General features: G+C 42.0%; 1 protein-coding gene across 1 annotated transcript; it reads left to right on the top strand.

Moving 5' to 3' along the window:
• The first annotated feature begins 9,895 nt into the window (after positions 1-9,895).
• Positions 9,896-21,244, top strand: THAP12 (THAP domain containing 12). Its single transcript, XM_033052440.1, has 5 exons — positions 9,896-10,164; positions 15,420-15,540; positions 17,013-17,120; positions 18,059-18,095; positions 18,346-21,244. Exons 1-5 carry the CDS (start codon positions 10,076-10,078, stop codon positions 20,289-20,291), a joined length of 2,301 nt encoding a protein of 766 aa, XP_032908331.1. The 5' UTR covers positions 9,896-10,075; the 3' UTR covers positions 20,292-21,244.
• Positions 21,245-22,098: the final 854 nt, after the last annotated feature.

Genomic DNA, 22,098 nt, shown 5'->3' with positions numbered 1-22,098 from the left:
CTGAAGGCAAGTAGCATTATCTTTGCATAATATTGCTTAATAAATGGCCTAAGGTTTGCACAAATGGGAAGATGCAGGTTTGTGCCAGAAGTTGAAGTTTCCCTTTCCAGGTCAGAGACTCCACTGGAAAGGAAATCACAAAAATCACAAATTCCAAATCTGGAAATCACAGAATCCCAACATGGTTTGGGCTGGAAAGGACCAAGAACAGCACAAATCTTTCTGTACAACTGAACTAGGGTTGTCTGAACTCAAAATGACTGCACACAGCCAGCTCAGATCTCCCAGCCTAATCCAGGAGACTGCGACTTGACAGCATTTCTTTATGTCTGATGACCAAAATATCAAATGAGAAGAAAAAAAGACTATATAGTTTAGGCTTACTTCATTAATACAGAAACCTGGCTAAACATCCCATATTCTGTTAGTAAACTCATATAAAATAAATGGAGTCACTGTAGGTAAAGGAAGAAAATTCAGTGTGAAAATGCCAGCATTTTTTCTAGCCTTAGATGCCTCATGGATACTAATAATTTTTTCAGTTCTGATTACCTACATCCTTGCTCTCTGAGTCATCATTTAAGGAGGCCCAAAATTACAGAGCACTTTCTGAATGTCCAGAAAGTAAAACAAGATACAAACGTGTTGACAGCAGCATTTTGTCATCTTTCCTAAGGAAGCAAAGCTCAACAATGTAAAATAACACACAAGGCAAAATTAATTTGTCAGTCAAGGGGAGCTAAGATCTCAAATTATCAAATCTGATGGTGACCTAATGAGCAACACTCTGCACTTGGTTGTGCCTTTATTTCCCAGTTTTTAAAGCATTTTTAAAACTAAAAACAGACCATGATAAATAACAGCTGGTGAGGCCCTGGCACAGGTTGCTCAGAGAAGCTGTGGTTGCCCCATTCCTGTAAGTGTTCAAGGCCAGGCTGGACAGGGCTTGGAGCAACCTGGTCTAGTGGGAGGTGTCCCTGTCCATGGTACGGGGCTGTAACCAGGAGATCTTTTAGGTCTCTTCCAGCAAAAACCACTCTGGGATTCCATGATTAATTTTATAAAAGCATGCTTCTGAGTATTCTTTTTAAGAGTTTGCTCAATTATATGCATTTAAACAACATCTGTTCCTCCTTCCCGAAAAGGAAAGAAATGACCATAAATCTCTACTACTTTTTTTTATGTTCTCTACAACCCAACAATTTCAGATTTCCCATTGGCTTAAGTGATATGAATCTCATCAATAACACGTGCTGGTCTAATTAACCACACTTTCTGGCTGCTAACAGAATGTTCTGTGCTTCACCACACTTATTTTTATCCTCAAAGACAATGGAAGAGAGAAAGAAGTAAGCTTGGAAGCCTCAGCAGTGAGATGGCCCAAGGAAGAGCTATGATTTTCCCCGGGAGGTGATTTGTATGCAGCTCAGGTCACCAGGACAAAGCTGTGTTTCTCAGCTCTTTAGGAGCTCATAGGAAATGAGTGGAGCAGCCTCTGTATTTCTCTCTGGGTTATTAACTGCATCTCTCCTCACATCACTACAACCTGATTGATACAGGCTCTGCAATAATCCCTTTTCTTCAGAACAGCCTTTCATGGGTAGGAGAGAGGTGCTTCAGCTTGGTACTATATGGGAACCAGGCACAGTTTCTGTTTTTATGAGGGAAACGGTGAATCTCCAGCTTCCAAGAGACTTACACTAGTATTTTTAAAAGTATAATTGCAAAATCAAGGGGGAAAATGTATTTGTTTCAGTCTGCCAGCAATTGAGAAAGAAGTAAAAAATTCACTATGCTTTTGACACTAAAATGAATGCAACACTGTAGATAATTTCAAATTTTAGGGAATTTAAGGATAGTTTAAAGTATGTTCCATGTCTTGCATAAGACAGAAATAGCCTAGATTCTAATAGAAGTTAAATTATTTTTTCTTGGCCTTTTTTTTTCTTTTCTGTTTCCAAGTGGCTTAACCAATGGAGTTTCCACTTCTAATGGGTTATTCAGTGACTCAATACATTTTCCTGGCATAAGCATCTCTATTTTAATGTCATCCTTCTGCCTTCAGACCACTGCTAAAATCTCTCTTCCTCCTCAAACACTTTCTCATCACATTTTTCCTCCTGGCTAGGAGAAAATCAGAAGCCTCAACAATGTCTAGGTGCTGGCAGCTTGCAGAGGAGCTTTTTATACACAGCCTTGTCAGACAGATTGTCACTCAGGACCATTTGTATTTAAATTCACAAAGATATTTCAACTACTTTCACTAAAGATAGCTTTGTGTTGCAAATCCATAGATATTCCCCCCCTGCCCCTGCTATTGTAAGTAATAAATATTAAACAAATGCTTTTGTTTTACAAATCCTAACAGCTTCTGAGCTGAAAGTATCTAAATTCAGCATGCATTAACAAAATTCGAGTCGAGCATCTATTTAAACACTTTGCTACACTGAGGCAAAAACTCAACTACATAACCTCAGCTAATGAAAAAAATCACTTGTGTCATTCTGTGGCATATCAGGGAAAGAACTGAACCTGGTACCCTCTGCAATCTTGGGAGGTAGATGAAAACCTCCATCCTCTTTGTGACTTGCTGTATTGGCAAAGAACATGTAAACTTGATTGCTCAGAATAGGAAGCTAAGGAATAAGGCTAAGTATTGAAGTTATTGCTCCACTGAGCCACTTGAGTCCTTATCTACAGCCACATATGTGTTTTACAAACACTGGGTATCTCTAACAAGCTTCTGCCATTCAAAGAACATGTATCCCAGATCAGCAATTGGCAGAATTCAGTCACACTGGGACCTGATTTGCACTGTAGGGAAGCTTGCATTTTCTCTTTCAAGTTACACTTTTTACCCATCAACAGACTTTAAAACTTTATCAAAACTTTATTGTTTTAAAGTTCAAATCAACTCACCAACAAATTACAGTAAATTCACGAATACAAGCCGCACTGACTATAAGCCGCATCTCTGGGTGTTGGCAAATATTTTGGTTTTTGTCCATAGATAAGCCGCACCCGAATATAAGCCGCTCTGTCGTTCGCAGCGAGGACCCGCGTGCAATTATTAACAGAACCGCGGGAGGGCGGGGTTTACTGGCTGAGCTAAGGCTGTGCAGGCTCGGCCCGCTAGGGGCCGCTGACGGGGCCAGGTGGTCCAGCACGGTGCTGCAGCTCGGGGCCGGCCGCCGCTGCCCCTGGGCTCGGTCACCCCGGGTCGGCGCTGCCCTGCGGTGGCAGGCAGGGACGGAGCTTCCCCTGCTCCTACGGCAGCAGCGGCGGGCGGGGACGGAGTTTCCCCGCTCCTGCCGCGGCGGCGGCGGGCGGGGACAAAGCACCCCGTCGGCTCCCCGAGCCGCGGCAATGGCTGCGCGGGGCTCCCGTCGGCTCCCCGGGCCACAGCAATGGCGGCGCGCGCTTCCCCCCCCTCCCCGGGCCGCAGCAATGGCGGCGCCGGCTTCCCCCCCCCCCCGGGCCGCGGTAGGGGCGGCCCGGGTCCCCCCCCCCCTCCCCGGGCCGCGGTAGGGCCGGCCCGGGTCCCCCCTCTCCTCCCCGAGCTGCAGCAATGGCGGCGCCGGGCCCCCCCCCCGTCTCTCCCCTGGGCTGTGGCAGAGGAGGAAAGAGAGCTCTCCCGCCTCTCTCCCCGCCCCCCGTTCTGCCTACACGGAGCCAGGCTCCACCCGCGGTGCAACAAAGTAGCGATTTGTAACAATCGCAAAATGCCGACTTTGCAGCTGCTCGGCTCAGCACTCTGGCAGGCACTTCTGAGGTTGTATTAGCCGCTCCTGATTATTAGCCGCATTTCCGGTTTAGGAGCAAATCTTAGTCAAATTGGTGCAGCTTGTACTCGTGAAATTACTGTACTCGCTCCCGATTTTGACTATTTTTTTTTACAAGCCTGGGTATGCTATAAATACTGAGGAAGTGAATATTAAAGATTATATAATCCTAATACAAGTATTAGAAATTATATTGATCCTGGAACACCTTGCAAATGAAAATTTAAACTTACAGTATTGTTGTAGGGTGACAACAGCAAAAGAAAAGCAAACTGGTGCTGCATTTGCAAACCAGAAATTAGCATTATTGTCACTGTGCAGTTTTCAGTGAAATTTGGGCAAAGTTCACGTGCTTCAAGAGTTTGATGTTAACACTGGGGATTAGCAAGGTTTATGCAGACAAATAAAGACAACCCTGAGCAGGGGCAAGCAAATAGGGAAAAGAAGGGTCAGTCTCTCACTCCTAACTCCTTCATGGTGGTGTAACTGTGTACCTGCAAGCACAGCATGGGGTGGGGAGGCTGTGATCTTGCACTGGCTGGAACTTCAGAAACTGCAGCAGTTCAGGTGGAAGCCCAGAATAAGAGCAGCTCCTTGGAATTTAGATGGCTGCTTCCCTCTGCAGCAGGAAAGTAGCTGTAGGCCAGAATACACAGCTGAGTAAAAAGAGTAAGAAGCAGAGCAGGTAAGAATAGACAGCCTGTGCACAAAACCACGTTTTTTGGGCAGATCCTCACATCAAAGTCCAGTGCTGCAAACATAATTGCCCTCTGGGATTCTTCATATTGAAGATCTGATAGAACACCTATGAAAATCACCATTCTTTGAATCAGAACCATAAAAAGAAAAAAGATCCCAGTGAAATAGGGAAAATGCAAGAGAAATTTTGTCTGATAAGTTTTTAATATTTTCACAGACATTGCTAACTTTAATTTGCAAAAAAGCTAACCTCAAGGGAGGAGCTGGGGTGCTGCATTACTGTGGGAATTCAGTTGCATGTTGGTCACTATTATTTCTTACTCAGCCTGAATTCATCTGTCCCCAGAGGTCTGACACACACCACTTGCAAGACTTGGTTATTCCCCCACCTTTGCTTCCCAGTTCTTCAGAACAGCAGGCATGTTGTAACAAAAAGAGGATGTATCAGCTTTGGAAGGAGGGTCAGGTCTCTCAGGAAGTATTTAAGGGGGATGCTAGGGCATGTAGGAAAAAAAAAATTAGAGAAGCCAAATCTCAGTTAGAACTTAATTTGGCAACTTCTGTAAAGGAAAATAAAAAATGCTTTTACAAATATATTAATGTCAAAAGGAATGGTAAGATCAACCTTTGTTCTCCACTGGATGCAGGAGGGAACTTAGCAATTGTAGATGAGGAAAAGGCAGAAGTGCTTAACGCCTTCTTTGCCTCAGTCTTTACTGTGAAGATGGTTTGTCCTCAGGACAAACTGTCCTGCTGGGTTGGTAGATGGTGTCAGAGGACAGAATGGCTCCCCTGTTATCCAGGAGGAAGCAGGCAGGGTGGATGTTCATAAATCTATGGAATCGGATGGGATCCATCCCAGGGCGATGAGGGAGCTGGCAGATGAGCTTGTGAAGCCGCTCTTTATCATTTACCAGCAGTTCTGAATCACTGGAAAAGGGTGGGAAGGAGGATCCTGGAAATTACAGGCCAGTTAGCCTGACCTCAGTGTCCAGTAAGGTAATGGAGCAGTTTACACTGAGCATTATCAAGCAGCACTTACAGGATGGCTGCGGGATCAGACCCAGCCAGCACGGGTTTAGGAGGGGTAGGTTATGTTTGACCAACCTGATCTCCTTTTATGACCAGGTGACCTTCCTGGTGGATGCAGGAAAGGCTGTGGATGTTGTGTACCTGGACATCAGCAAGGCCTTTGGCACTGTCTCCCACAGCATTCCCTGGAAAAGCTGGCAGCCCATGGCTTGGATAGGAGCACTCTTTGCTGGGTTAAGAACTGGCTGGAAGGCTGGGCCCAGAGAGGGGTGGTGAACAGTGCTGCATCCAGTTGGGATCAACCACCAGTGGTGTCCCTCAGGGGTCTGTGTGGGCCCTGTTCTGTTCAGTATTTTCACTGATGACATGGATGAGGGTACTGAGTCCTTCATTAGTAAATTTGCAGATGACACTAAGCTGGGAGCATGTGTTGATCTATTGGAAGGCAGGAGGGCTCTGCAGAGGGACCTGGAACAGTTGGCTGGATGGGCAGAATCCAGTAAGATGAAGTTTAATAAAGTCCAAGCGCTGAGTCCTGCATTTCAGCCACAATAACCCTCTGCAGTGTTACAGGCTGGGGACAGTGTGGCTGTACAGTGCCCAGGCAGAAAGGGATCTGGAGGTGCTGGTGGATGGCAGCTGAACATGAGCCAGCAGTGTGCCCAGGTGGCCAGAAGGCCAATGGCCCCTGGCCTGTGTCAGGAATAGTGTGGCCAGCAGGAGCAGGGAGATCATTCTGCCCCTGTACTCAGCACTGGTGAGGGCACACCTTGAGTGCTGTGTCCAGTTCTGTCTCCTCAGGTCAGGGAGGACGTGGAGACGCTTGAGCGCATCCAGAGGAGGAAACGAGGCTGGGAGGGTCTTGGAACACAAACCCTGTGAGGAATGGCTGAGGGAGCTGGGGTTGTTTATCCTGGAGGAAAGGAGGCTCAGGGGAGACCTTATCCCTCTCTACAGCTCCCTGAAAGGTAGCTGTGCTCAGGTGGGGTTGGTCTCCTTCTCCAGGCAACAACTGATAGAACGAGAGGACACAGCCTTAAGCTGTGCCAAGCGAAATATGGGTTGGATATAAGGAAAATGTTTCTCACAGATAAAGTACTGGAATGGTCTGCCTAGGGAGGTGGTGGAGTGACCATGTGTGTTTAAAAAAGACGATGTGGCACTCAGTGCCATGGTTTAGTTGAGGTGTTAGGGCATAGGATGGACTCAGTCTTGAAGGTCTCTTCCAAAATAGTGATTCTGTGAATCTGTGTGATTCTGTGAATCCTGGACAGAAGTATCTTGGGATTTCAGACTTTAAATATTTGCTTGCAAATAAATTTTTCATAGCAGGAAATCTGCAGGAGTACACTGTCACACTAACAGTACTCCCAGAAAATTAAGGCATACCAACTTTTACCTTTGGAAAGAGACATACAGTCCATTTCCAGAAGCACACAGAAAAAATTATCTTATACCCACTGGTATGTGAAAGAAAATCCTATTTAAGACACAGCTAACCTTTGAAGACATGGGGAAAAAAGCAACACAGACACACAAATTTCCTTTAAGAATAATTTATCAGAATACAGATTGTGTGTTCAATACTAATACAGTATATGTAATATACTTGGAAACATACTGTGAATAAAACTTGAATAATCAAAAAGATTATTTAAAATATATATGTACACTTCAGAGGCTATTCTGCAGGAAAAACGGTTTCAGAGATTTCTGCACTCTACAACAGAAGATAATTTCCCACTAAGTAGTAATATAAACTAATCTTTATTTCTAAATAAAGTGCTTCTAGTATTGCTACTAGGTTTTAAAAACTATTTTATTAGTTCATTTTCTTTCCATTACACAGAAAGCACCTAAGAATAAAGTCTCCACATAAAAACCACCGTCCAGACCACAGTAAATCGACTTTATAAACAAGTCCTTACCTTCATTCCATTAGGATAGCTCCTATGCAAATATACAGACATCTGGAAGGTGACAGCCATCACATACTTGTATAGTGCTTCAAATGATACAACCACTATCAACTGAGACTTTGGTCAGAAGTGGCAACTCAGAATTGGTGCAATGGCTAATTTAATACTACTGTGATAACATTCTGGTCTGGCTTGCTCAGAGCTCCAAAAAGGAGTTTAGCATGCCAGTACTTCTGTTTGGTAGAGCAATTTGGAGGAGAAAAAGTTTTTTAATATTGGGCAGAACGTACACTTTTCTTATTAGTTATGTGAGAAGTAATTTTTTCCTACTGAAACAGATTTTAAGTGTTTTAAAATTCACTCTAACATTATGCAATTGTTCTCCTATACTATTACTACAATTGAAAATGATCCTGCTCTCTTTTTTTTTGTTTCCTTTTATCAGCACAAGCATTTATGCAACCTGCACCACAGATGAGATGGCAGCTATCTGGCCTCAATCTAACCTGAGTTTACTTTTAAAAAGATTACTTACCTGATTAACTCATTTATACAGTTCACTGTCCATGAATGTTGGTGACTGCCCAGTAAAGTCAAACCAGTGGGGTGCAGCTACAGTTATCTTTAGCATTTGCTTAAATGACTACTCAGAACTACTTCAGCTACATACCCAAGGTAGAATTCAGGCAAACAATTGATACCAAATAAACTGATGTTATTTTAATTGGTCAGGAACACTTGTGACAAGACTTCCTCATGTAAAAGACGGCTTTAATCCTGCTCATACTAAACAAAGAAAGCTTAAAATATTTGAAGCTCAAAAGGAATCAAAGAAGTAGTGTTTTTTGTAATTTTTCCTTTATTTTCCTTCTTTTGAAAAAGTGACCATTCAGTGTCCTTGGATTATACTTCCTAAAGCCCAGCATATCTCTAGGACAGGACGAATTTTTATGTTAAGAGACATAAAGGATGTATCACAGCTGAATTCTTAAAACTACAGCATATTACACCTGAAACAATCATTACTTGCCATCAACATTTATAATTTCATGCTCTGCCTAGTTTTAAACAGGACATATTTGGTGAGGGAACCCTTACTTACCATCCAGTTTTCTGTATCCTGTTTTTTTCCTAAGCTTTATTTTATTTTTGGCTAATGGCTTCTGAGCAGTGCAACCTCTATCTAATTATTCCATTACTTAAAACCCTTGTGGTTTTTACCACTACTTCTTTAACTACCTGAAAGGAGGTTTTAGCCAGGTGGGGATCTGCCTCTTCTCCCAGGCAACCAGCGACAGGATGAGAGGACAAGGTTGTAAGCTGTGCCACAGAAGGTTTAGGTTGTACATCAGGAGGAATTGTTTTCACAGAAAGGGTGATTAGATATTGGAAGGGTCTCTGAGGGAGGTGGCAGAGTCACCATCCCTGGAGATGTTTAAGGAAAGCCTGGATGTGCTCTGGTCCAGTTGACAAGGTTATGATCGGTCACAGGCTGGACTCAATGATTGCAGAGCGCCTTTTCCAACCTAATTGATTCAGTGATTCTGTGTGGGATTATCCATCAGGCTGCAGAGTAACAACATCCTCCTAGAGCCAAACAAAAGGAAGACAAGAAGTTAAGACCTCGATGTTCACCCCATGCCAGATTTCAAAGCGGACACAGTGTAGCACATGTACAGATGGGGAGCAGCCCCATATCCGAGTTTCCTCGGGGAGGGAAACTAAGGGAAACTTAGCTACAAATGATCAGAATTGTAACAATGAGGTTGGCTAGCTGGAGACCTGTGGCTGGTGACCAGGAGCTGTGAGCAAAAACAGGGGGAAAACCAGTCGTGAAGTTAATAGGGGAACTGGAGGTACTGTGCTTGGAGACTGGGGGTGAGATGAGAAAACTATGTAGGGCTGCAAATACATGAATGAAGAAAAAGGGAAAATGTGGCAAGAGAGTGCAGAAAGACCAGGCTGACATGAACAAGTTAAACTGGAGGAGAAAGCGCAGGAGAGGAAAGTGCTTGTCTGTACAAAAAAAATGTTATGGTCTCCCTCCTACAGTGGGTTTTGGAGTGGCCCCAGTGTAACACACGCATGTAACACGTGCACATGCACTTGGTGTCACACACGAGCACAGGGCATCGCACACAGTGTGACACAAACGCACAGGCCGTAACACACACACACACACACCGTAACACAAATGCGGCATACCCTGCACACGGCCTAACGCACAGACGGCGTAACACGGGCACAAACCCGGGTTAACACGCGCAGGGTGTAACGCAAACACGCGCTGTAACCCGCACAGCACACAACACGCACAGGACACAACCCGCACAAAGCGGAATTCAGAGCCCCCGACCCCCTCGCGCATGCGCACCCCCGCCGGGCCCGCTCCCCGCGCGCACGCGCAGCGCCGTGCCGTGCCCGCGGCGGCCGCGCGCGGTGCAGTGTGGGAAGGAGGCGGCCCCGGCCCGGCGGAGCGCGGCGCTGAATCCTCCCGGCCGCTCACAGCACTGTGGAGCCGCTTCCCGCCCTATCTCCCCTCCGGCCGCCGCCGCCGCCTCCTCCTCCTCCACCCCACACACGCACCCTCCCCCCCCGCCGGCCCGCCGATTTAAAGGGGCAGCGGCGCCGGCCGGGGGAACCATGCCGAACTTCTGCGCGGCGCCCAACTGCACCCGCAAGAGCACCCAGTCCGACCTGGCCTTCTTCCGCTTCCCCCGGGACCCGGCCAGGTGAGACCATCTCGGGAGGGGCGGGCTGGGGGAGGGGCGCCCGGCGCTCCCCCTCAGGCCCCTCCGGCCCACAGCGCTGCCCGCCCGAGGATTCACCGTGCTGGAAAGCCGGCTCCCTCCCTCCCTCCCCGCGTCCCCCGCGCCTCCCTCCCCGCGCCTCCTCACCCGCGGGGCCGGCGGCGCCCGCACCTCCGATGGTGCCTGCGGAGGCCGCGCTCGCTCTGGCGCCGGCGGGGCGGGGCCCGGGACCCTCCGGGCGGTGGCGGCGGGAGGCGGGCGGGCGGCTGCGCCTGCGCCGGGACAGAGCGGCTGCGGCCGCCGCCCCTCGGGGGAGTGGTGGGGACGGGAGCCCGGCGCTGCGGGAGCGGGCGGGGAGCGGTGCCGGGCCCAGAGGGGCGTGGGGGCTGCCTGCCCGTGGGCAGGGTGGGGCTGGCTGTGGGTCGGTGCGGTGCGATGTATGGCTGGCACAGACGGGGGGCAGCTGCGGGGGTGCCGGAGCCGCGGGCTGAGGTACGGGAGCCCTGCACTGTGGGGGGCCCGCGCTGGCTCAAGCGGTGAAGGTCTGTCAGTGCTGCTCCGTGTGTGAAGCGATGAGGTGTGTGCGTGGCAAATGGGACACTGCTGCCACAGGCAGGACCTGTCACAGGGTTGCTGGGATGGTGGCAAAGCATCACGAGCAACAGCAGAAGTCATGGGAGAGATTCCCAACGGGTGAAAAGCAGGGGTGTACTGGTTGAGCAAAAAGTGTGTGAGTGAGAGACGGTGGAAAATACTATGAAAAATAAATTATGTACTTAGACATAGAAACCTTCATGTAAAGATTCAGCCTTAAATCGAGGTATCACTCTTAAAATCACTTGATTTAACATGATGCTTGAAATATTGAAAGGTGTATAGGCATAGAGGAATACCAATTATCTCTTTTCTAATAGATAGTTAAGGCTGAATTTTTTATTGATTTATACATAACATCTACTTGCTTCCTTCCTTGAAGCTGCTTGACCTGATTTTTGGAAAAAATCAAAACCTTATGGGAATTAAGCATATGTAGTATTTTCTAAGGAAACAGACCCTCCAAGCGATTTCAAATGAAGATATAAAAACCCTATATAGGTAGCAGCTACTCTCTAAAGTTGTGATTTTGGATATATTATGAAATTCTTCTGAATGAATGCAATGCTTTGCTGTAAAGCTTGGCTATCCAGATCTCTTCTTGATGCCTAGTACATGCAAGGTACAATCCACATTCCACACGCTTTTGCTTTAATAAGATCTGAAATCAAAGTGGTTGCTTACCTACTCTTATTCTTTCATTTTTATGATTTGCTCCTACTGTTGTCTCTTTCTACCTTCTGCCCTTTGAGGCCCTCAGGATCTCACACTAAGGAATGTCTGCAGTTTGTGTGGAATTGAAGAAATTTGGTGCTGTCTCAGGTGCAGTCTTAATTCGTAAGAGGTCCATGCTGTAAAATGTGAACCACATCAAGCTGTATAGAATTCATCAATAGGTGACAGTTGACTGAAGAAAATACCCTCTTGAGTTTATAATTTTTTTTTTATGGAAGGGCATTTTCAATTAGTGTTTTTCATGGTAGCAGTGCAGAGATGTAGTTAAAGGTGGGCATTTAAATTAATTAATTTAAAGATTATTTTTTTAAAACTCTATTTTATAAACTCTAGGATGATTTGGGTTGGAAGGAACCTTAAAGCTTATCTCATTCCAAGCCATGGGCAGGTGCACCTTCCATTAGACCATGCTTCCAGCCCCATCCACCCTGGCCTTGGAACACTTCAGGAATGGGGCAGCCTCAGCTTCTCTGGCAACCTATGCTCCTTTTACCTAAATTTCCCCTCTTACAGTTTGAAGCCTTTCCGCTATGTCCGTCCTGTCACTACAGTTCCTGATGCAGAATTCTTCTCTGACTTCCCTGTAAGGCCCCTTCAGAAACTGGAAGGTGCTGTGAGGCCTCTCTCCAATCTTCTCCAGGCTGAACAGCCACTGCTTTCTCATCTTGTCTCCTTAGGGGAGATGCTCCAGTCCTCTTATCAACCTTGTGGTTTCCTCTGGACTTGGTACAACATTTCCATGTCTTTCTTTGCATTGGGGCATACTGTACACAGTATTTCAGATGGGGTCTCACAAGAGAGGGGCAGAATCCTCTGTCCAGAGGAAGGAGAAACTGTGCATAAATTGTTTATAGAATCTTTATGCTCTTAAAAACAGTCAGTGACAAAGATGATGTTGTAAGTCCTCCAGAAGTTCTCTCCCTTAATATCTTACAACTTTCTGTCCAAAGTTTATCATATATTCTATTTTACCAAGAACGTTTAGATATTGATAAATCCATGCATCCTTTTGGTTTTACAGAATTGAAGGTGTTGGTTTTTTTCTGTGGGTTGATCTACAGCAGTCTGAAGATGGAAATGACAATATGTTCTGTGTACTGCTTGCTCTCACTTTTTAGGTCAGACTGGGATGGTGAGCAATGTACTTTGTGCCAAAATGTTATTTGCGCTTGGCAGCTTGCAGTGAAAGTTGAAAATAAAGTTGTTGGAATACATCTTAAAATAAATTTTAATTTTAAAAAATCATTGATGGTAAATAGATAGTCCTGGCTGAATTGTTTCTACTACCTTATTTCAGTGTACCATAATAGCTGGATAATTGCCTTTAATGTTTTCCCAGTTCATGTCAGTAAAATGCTATTTCAACTTCCATGAGATGTCAGCAGATCTCTGAAAATGTTAAGTTTGTGATTGAAGAAAACCTTCTTAAAAGCTAATGAGCAATGCCTAAGTGGGATCAAGGAAACTTTCCTGCCTGACCATTCAGGAGTCACGCTGGAGTCGCATTTGCATGAGACTTTAATTGCTGTGACCAAAGCCCCTCCAGGGCAGGTGGCTCTGGTGAAGCAAGGAGTGCAGTTTTTTTTTATTTGTCATTTTTTATTTTGTGTGAAGTGGTCTCCAACCATTTATTTTCTAAGAGGCTGGTTCTGGATATAATTCTCTGCCAAACACTATTCCTGTTGATGACCACTCTAGAGTTTGGTGGGAGTTATTTCCAGTTATCCTGCTATCCCATGGTACTACTCCTAAACTCCAGGCCTTTTTAAATCTACCTGACTACAAGTTTGAGCAGTTTTATTCTTTCCTTGTTTCACAGGAGCCATTGGTGTGAGCTCCACATGTAGCTTCCAGCAACACTTGTATCTCAGTTCCATTAGATACATTCTTTTCTGCCCACATAAAAAACTGTGGTTCTTTCTGTTGTGTAGACATATGACACTCTCCAAAAGCGTATTTAGAATTAGTATAGTCTCTCATTAATTGCATCTCCACCAGACTGCTCTTCCTAATGCAAGTTAATTCAGCCCCTTGGGCATTCACCAAGGGTTGTAGAGGTCCTGCTTCAAGTACCTCTAATTTTCTCATTCCTGTGTAGACTGTGTGTCATTTTCCATTCATGTGGATCCATTCTCCAATGGATCTTCATGTATGAAGATCATGTAAGAACTTCAGCTGGTGTTTTCTGTGCCCTCCAGAAATGTTTTGTCTATGAACCAATTGCCTATTTATTGCAAAAGAAGAAAATACTTCTACAACCCCACAAAAAAGACAGTAAATGAACACTAAGCCCTTGACAACTGTGTGCCAGTTCTGAATGCACCATTCTGAATGCACCTCTGGCTTTGCTCTCTGTTCAGTGTTTGTCAGCTTCCCTGAATCGCTGAGTGAAGCAGGTAAGACCATGGGATCAGGCTCTTTCTCTGGACTGAAACGCTTCCCGCTAACTAGAGAGGAGGCTGATCAGCCTTTGTGATCACATTTAATGAGCTGTTTAGTAGTCAACAACCACTGAGAAAGTCTGAGAGCCAGAGTCGATGTAATTTACATGCTACAGATCCCCCACTTTAAAAGACTGTTTATATCATTTGATTAAGTGAAGAAAACTCCTCTGTTCTCTTTTTGGGGTGATTACACTGCCTAGACGAGAGTGTCTGTTGCGCCAAAAAATCTGATTTTTTAAAACATTGTTTGTCTTCCCTTATTTTAAGTTGTTACTAAGCATACTTTGTATGGATCTCCAAGAGCAATATTGGAAATTATTCCTGACTTATGGCATTTGCCATCCCTGTTATTTTGATATTTTGCATGAGAAAAAATAGAGATTCACAAGTCTCGGTTCAGCCAGCAGAGATCAGAATCAAAGATTCCCCTCTTTCATCTGCACAATTTGCCCCCCTTTACTGAGCTAAAGTAGAGGTGAATCCACTCAGACCTGTGTTTTCCCCATCTGGGCTGCCCACCAAAACATCTGACAAGACTGCCTTTGTTCCTATATTGTTGAGTAATCACTAGTTGTTTTTCTCCCTCCTTACTGCTATAAACAATAGCTTCATGTTTGCAGTCAAAATAATAGTAAAAGTGCTTTCTCCTAACTTCTAGCAACAGAACAAACAACTTTGTTGCTCAAACAGTGATGGCATTCCCATTAGGGGAAGTTGAAGCTGACTACTGCATTTCCATCAATTACTGCAAGTGGTTTGCTCACCAGAGGAGTAAATACCTCATTACCTTGCATGCCTAAATGAAGTCCTGTCAGTAAGGGAAATATTTCTTTATATTTGTGTTACAGCTTGGAGAACTAATCCAAAGCAGAAGTAAATACATGTAAAAATTTGTATTTAAGGAGAACTTTCTTTAGGTGTGGAAGCACTGTCTGTAGAATAGTTGCTTTTCTATTGTTATTATTTCACTTTCATAAATCTACTCTAAACTTCCCAGTGACCACAATAGATAAGAACACTGTATTTTGAAGGGAGGTGGAGAAGACAAGTATCTTAAAAACTGCCTAGAAAACATTATGACTTTAGACTACAAGCACATCTCTTTGGTTTTTAATTTTTCTTTTTAAGAGTGAATTCTTTAGAATTCAATAGTTAGATGTAATGAGCAACTGTGCTACTATCTGCTGTCTGTGTGTGTGTATGTGTGTGACAAAGGGAAGAATATATAAATTAAGGGAAAAGACTCCTGAATTTGCTGGAGTGATGTTGAGTGCTCAGCAAAAGCAGAAAAAGTAGTTTTTACCAAGATTTGATGGGATGTTCCAAAGGAAGTTGTAAAGAATTTTCCTGAGCCTTGCATCAAGGTCACTTGCCCTCACTTGCGTTCCAATCTTGAGTGTGGTTTGAAATTGTAAGGGATTTTGTTTCATCCTAAGATTATCTAATTCTTCTCCTTACATGCAGGTGTCAGAGATGGGTAGAGAACTGTCGAAGGGCAGATTTAGAAGATAAAACTCCAGATCAACTCAACAAGCATTACAGATTGTGTGCTAAACATTTTGAGACTTCTATGATATGCAGAAGTGTAAGTAAAACCAAGCATTTATTTACTGCATCTTGCAAAATGTGACTGACGTTTTTCACTAGAATGCTGCCTTTTAACCTTCCAGCTCCTGGTTAACTGGTCCCTAGGCAAATTAATTTCTTAGTCTTAATTGGGATCACTGCCATTGGCTGAGGCTTCACACAGGCTCACAGCCATTGAAAATGGTAATGAAAATGAACAGTCAGAGGAGACAGAAAAAGTGGTGCTCCTGCAGGTTTAATGTGTTTGTTGGTCCTCACTGCAGTGCTTTCCTCATGCTTGTTTTGTTTCACTGGAGATTGCAATATTATGTAAGTTTATTTGGTATAAATTTGCATATCTCTAATTATTTGAAATTAATAATTTCCTGTTCCTGAAGTGTGTACATAGTGTGATTTGGTTAAATTGCACTCTGTTGTTGCCACAAGATTTAAATACTTTTTACATCTGTCAAGCTTTTATTTCCTGTTACATTTTCATCCAGCTAAAATCAAGGCACTGTTTGCTGTTAATGAAGTAATAGCTTTTAAATTATTTTTGTCAAGAATATGATTTTAACAACTTGGATAACAGTAGAAAAGGGTGGACTTGGGACTAAAGTTTTAATTTCTGGGCTGTATTTCACTCTGGTACAAAAGCAAAACCAATCTTTTAGTTATGAAGGATAATTAAAATGTACAGGTCAAACTCTGAAGTCATGATGGTATTACACATGATGAGGTCTTTAATTAGCCAGCATCCCAGAAACAAATGAAAATTGGAAGGAATTATGATTCTGAATGAAACTATGCAACTGGGTTTGTTTGAGGTGTTTTTCACAGATGCCATCAGTTACAATTTTGTGCTTGGTGGGAATTAGCCAGTATAGGCAACACAGGTTTACAGTATATCCATATATAAATTTTTTCTTAAAATTTTAACTGGGAGCACTTACATGATCATCTAGAAGTATTTTCTTCTTTTTTTATTCACAGATAAATTTTCCCTCATATGATCTTTGACAGTAGTGGAATTCATAGTTCTACAAAAGAAGCAATTGAACATTTTCACAATGAAATGTTTCTAGAATTGCAAAATAAGTGATAAAACCCAAAACACGATAGTAACAAAATGTTTCCTTTCTGATGCATAAATGTCTTTTTGTCCAGAATGTTTATTTTTTAAAAAATCATAGTATTGCAGTAAAATTAAATTATTAGATCCAGGGTCTTTGATATGAAGATATTGGGGACTAAAAAAGGATTTGCAGTTTGGATTGGAGTTCCCTGTGGTATCCGTCTTCCTATTTTCAATGTTCTCTTGATATCCCTGAAATGTGAATTGCATAGCTTAGCTTTCTGTTTGGTAACATAAAAGAGTCAAATGCTTTAGAATAATAACGTAAACAAAAGAAGCAGGAGAGGAAAAAAAAAGGACACAGTGTCTGAAATTTCTCAAAGAATTCCCTTGTCTAGATGTCTGTTTTCTTACAGAGCCCATACAGAACAGTTTTACGGGATAATGCTGTGCCAACTATATTTGATCTTACAAGTCACCTGAACAATCCCCACAGCAGACATAGGAAAAGGATAAAAGAACTGGTAAGTTTTTAATGTAAAATTATTGGTTTATTACTAAAAGAAAAAAAAGGCAAGTAAGTTAATGTGAAACTTATGCACAAAAAAGTAAAATAAAAATATTGAGCACTTGAGTGTTTGTATTTTCTATGCTGCCTGTTCCTGATTGTAAGTTAGAAGCATGATAAAAATTTTATGTACTAAAACTAAGGAAGTCTTTAAGAAGTTATCTGGAAAATTAAATGTGTTGATCCAGAGCTGATTCTTTCATCCAAAGCAAATGGTTTTCTTTTCCTTGTTACTACAGTGCCAGCTGAACACAACTGATGCATGATATCCCAAAATTCTTGCTGCATATTGATTGTGATCTTCAGTTCACCCATTAGGCTTCTGAAATCTGAATCAATTCAAACATGCCTGTTTTAACTTATTGTTCTTAAAAATGATCTATAGATAAAACCAAGATCAAGAAAATTTTTTGTGGGATTGTATCTTGTGTGTTATTTAGGGAGAAAGTGTCTCTGTGGTTATAAGTATCCTGACAATTAACAGGAATTTCACTCCTAATCTCTGTTTATACTTGAAAAATTACAGGCAATTTCTAAATACTTCTTTGTGAGTTTGGTTGAATCTGTTGACTGAAAATGTAGTTAGAGATGGTTCTGGCTACTGGCAGTACATTATCAAATTGCAATAGAATTTATTTAATGGAATCTATTTACTAGTAATTATACTTATTGAAGAACCTCCTAATACAACTGTTCTCATGTAGTTAGTAGATACATGTCATAGCAATAGTAAACTACCTCAAGAACCTCCTGGTCTTAGAATTTCTATCACTTTTTGGCAAATGTTAACTGGTCTCAGCTACAGTGTTTGTGTCTCATCTTGATGTGTTGATATTTTAAGGCCACTTATTAGACATTGTCATCAATACAAGTTCTTTCTGTTTTTTTTTTAAGAGTGAAGATGAAATAAGAACATTGAAGCAGCAAAAGAGTAAGTGGTAAAAATAATTGAGATAATAACTTTATTTGGGTAATGCAGGACTCATATCTATTAGTTTATATATAGCAAGAGGATAATTGAGTTCCTTCTTGATTCAACCAACCAGTCTAAATTGTTTCCAAAATGCTCATTCACTTTTAAACTGGAAACATTCTTCTCTGGACTCTTGTAACTTAAAGGTAATGGGCAAGTAAATATTAATGTTTTAATTTTGACACTTACAGTATTTTTCATTTTGTAGTTGATGAAGCTTTTGAACGGAAACAGGCAACTCAAGAATTGAATGAAAACAATGAGCAAAATACTGTCTCAGAAGAAGGAGGGCAAGAACAAGAGGAAAAAGCTGTCCCCTTAACACTGGAAGAAAGAGAAAACAAAGATTACCTTAAGTCATTATTTGAAATTTTGATCCTAATGGGTAAACAAAATATTCCATTGGATGGCCATAACGTTGATGGACTTCCAGAAGGTGTTTTTACTTCAGATAACTTTCAGGCTCTACTGGAATATAGAATAAATGGTGGCGATGAAGTTCTGAGGAAACGATTTGAGATGACTGCAGTCAACCTTGAGTATTGTTCAAAAACTCAGCAGAAACAAATGCTTGAGATCTGTGAAAACTGTGTTAGAGAGGAGACGCTGAGGGAAGTAAGAGACTCGCACTTCTTCTCTATTGTCACCGATGAGGTAGTAGACATAGCAGGAGAGGAACATTTGCCAGTGTTGGTGAGATTTGTTGATGAGTCTCACAATCTAAGAGAAGAATTCATAGGATTTTTACCATATGAGGCTGATCCTGAAATTTTAGCTGTTAAGTTCCACGCAACTATTACTGAAAAGTGGGGTCTAAACATGGAGTACTGTCGGGGTCAAGCCTACATCGTCTCCAGTGGATTTGCTTCTAAAATGAAAGTTGTGGCTACAAGACTCTTGGAAAAGTATCCACAAGCTGTGTACACGCTGTGTTCCTCCTGTGCCTTAAATGTTTGGCTGGCAAAATCTGTTCCTGTTGTTGGTGTTTCCATTGCATTAGGAACAATTGAAGAAGTGTGCTGTCTTTTTAATCAGTCTCCACAATTATTAGTAGAGCTGGACAACACAATTTCTGCTCTTTTTCAGGACAATGATGAGAAGGGTAATGAGTTGAAGAAGATCTGTCGTTCTCAGTGGACAGGCAGGCATGATACTTTTGAGGTTTTAGTGGACCTCCTGCAAGCACTGGTAATGTGCTTGGATGCTGTGAGCAGTGACTTGTCTGTCAGGTGGAGCAACTTCATTGTTGGTCGAGCATTTGTACTTTCAAGCGCATTAACAGATTTTGATTTCATTGTCACTATTGTAATTATGAAAAACGTTCTGTCTTTTACAAGAGCATTTGGAAAAAATCTCCAGGGACAAACATCAGATGTGTTCTTTGCAGCTGGCAGCTTAACAGCAGTATTGCACTCTCTGAATGAAGTGATGGAGAATATTGAAGTTTACCATGAATTTTGGTTTGAGGAAGCCACAAATTTGGCTACAAAACTGGATGTACAAATTAGACTCCCAGGAAAATTTCGCAGGGCTCAACAGGGGAACTTTGACCCTGATATGACATCAGAAAATTACTACAAAGAAATCCTAAGTGTCCCAACAATAGAGCATATTATTCAAGAACTGAAAGATATTTTCTCAGAACAACATTTAAAAGCTCTTAAATGTTTATCCTTAGTGCCCTCAGTCATGGGACAACTCAAATTCAATACATCTGAGGAACATCATGCTGACATGTTCAAAAATGACTTGCCCAATCCAGACACACTTTCTGCTGAGCTTCACTGTTGGAGAATCAAGTGGAAGCACAGAGGAAAAGATATTGAACTTCCAGCTACTATTTATGAAGCACTTCACTTACCCGACATAAAGTTTTTCCCTAATGTTTATGCATTGCTTAAAGTCTTGTGCTTACTTCCATTGATGAAGGTGGAGAATGAAAAATATGGAATAGGACGAAAACGCTTAAAGGCATACCTGAAAAACACCTTGACAGGGCAAAGGTCAAGCAACCTTGCTCTGCTGAACATAAACTTTGACATAAAACATGACTTAGATTTGATGGTGGATACTTATATTAAACTCTATCCAGATAAAGCAGAATTTCAAGACTGTATTCCTTCAAACAATTCTGAAGTAACAGGTGATGCCTAACTTTTTAAACTCTAACCAATCTGTTGAAACAGCTTGTTCTTCATTAAGTTTCAAAGCTGGGGAGAAAAACTGGTGAAATCTTAAAAAATCACTGCAGTTGTGTTTCCATTGTAGGCCTTGGACTGAACAAGCTGGGATCAATGACCTAAATTATGTGTTGTTAGCCCATACTAAATGTGTTTGGCAAACAAAATCAAGCCTGACACAAGCCCATGCTCTTGGCAGAGGTGCTTTTTACATCTGATTGGCTTAACTAAGTGCTCGTTTACTTTATTGCATCGTGGAAAAAGTACATTATGATTGTAGATCTGATGGGGCTGTTACATACTCACTGATGAATTAGGATAAGAAAGAAACTGAAAATATTAAAAGGTATAATCTGTTTCAGTTCTGTTACTTAGGAATTTTTTTTAAAAAAAACAAACTTTAAAGAAAGTCTTTGATGTATATTTAAGTGGCATTTTGGAGAGTGGATTCAGCTATTGCACGATGCCCGTGCTGTGGACAGGTCTCAGTGTAAAGTGAATGTCAGTGATATAAGGGTACATTTATGGTTTTGTTGGAAGAGTCAACCTCTTTAATTTCTTGATGACTGTTTACATTCCTTTGTGTCAGACACAAAACTTTTTTCTTTAGGCTTAACAGGCATGGCAGGAGTATTTAAATTCCTAAAAGACACTAAAAACTTAAAATTTATTCCACAAATGTTTAAATCTGTTTGCTCTGCCCCAACTCTGACACAAACCCATGCATCTTATAGTATGTTTATTTGTAAACTCACTCTGGAAAGATTAAAATAAGAGTTTGTTGTTTGTCTAGAAGTAAGATTGAAAATATTGCTGTTATTTTTGGTGAGAATGAAACATTTTTGTACAGTTTATGGAAATTTAAAATAAAATGTGAATTGCTTTTTACATAGCACTGGACTTCTTAGTAAAGCTGTGCCTCTGGGACTGTGTTCTGTAAAGACACCTTTTATTTTCGCAATTTTTTCTTCATTGGTTTTCCAATTCTAGTGAGCAGCATTTTCTGAAGACACAGGAAACTGTGATAGTACGGCTGATCTGCATGTTTTTTGAAGTATTTTGAGATAGCACTAACTACAGTGCTTTTATAATGGAAGTTCTGACAATCAGGCAGAAAGAGATTAAATTTGAAAGGGTTCAAAAGTAAAATTTTGCAGCTATTCTGATGTATGACACTTTTATAACTTATTTCTCAAATCAAACATCTAAAATCGAATGGTTTGGGTTGGAAGGAACCTTAAAGTTCATCCAGTTCCACCCTGCCATGGGCAGGGACACCTTCCACTAGACCAGGTTGCCTCAAGCCTTTCTCATCCTGTCTCCACAGGGGACGTGTTCCAGTCCAATTACCAACTTTGTGACCTTCTTATGTTGGGGTAGGTGGGAAATTACAGTACTTTTATGCACAGTACTTTTACATACAGTGAGAAAGGCCCCCAGCAGGAGCAAATTGAGTGATTCTAAAGACTCTTGAGTTCTTAGTGTTCTAATGTAGTCAAAACAATAAGATGAAATTTGGAAAAAAACCCACCTTTTCTAAGCATTATCTTTTCTTTCCACTAGTATTTGTATGTGCTTTCTGACATGCTTTCACGTTATTGTAATTCTTGTCTCAATAGTAAAAAGTGTTTTAGCTAATAGCTTTCTCTGTTCCTATCAATAGATGAAAATAGCTCCCAAATCTTGGTTAATGCTATAAAAAGCATTTTAAAATTAAAACTCACATGGAAATTTGGCTCTTTTAAGTTACAATTTTAATAAAATAAATTTAAATAATTTAC

Source organism: Catharus ustulatus, chromosome 2, assembly GCF_009819885.2.
Source record: "Catharus ustulatus isolate bCatUst1 chromosome 2, bCatUst1.pri.v2, whole genome shotgun sequence".
Taxonomy (NCBI): Eukaryota; Metazoa; Chordata; class Aves; order Passeriformes; family Turdidae; genus Catharus; species Catharus ustulatus.
Note: the sequence above shows the minus strand (reverse complement) of the source record. Positions and strands in the feature narration are given on the sequence as shown.

Excerpts from the sequence above, each read along its gene's own strand:
- THAP12 (XM_033052440.1), top strand. The coding sequence starts at position 10,076 with ATGCCGAACTTCTGCGCGGCGCCCAACTGCACCCGCAAGAGCACCCAG. Across the intron at positions 15,541-17,012 it reads CTTCTATGATATGCAGAAGT|AGCCCATACAGAACAGTTTT; the intron begins GTAAGTAAAACC and ends GTTTTCTTACAG. Across the intron at positions 17,121-18,058 it reads GGAAAAGGATAAAAGAACTG|AGTGAAGATGAAATAAGAAC; the intron begins GTAAGTTTTTAA and ends TTTTTTTTTAAG.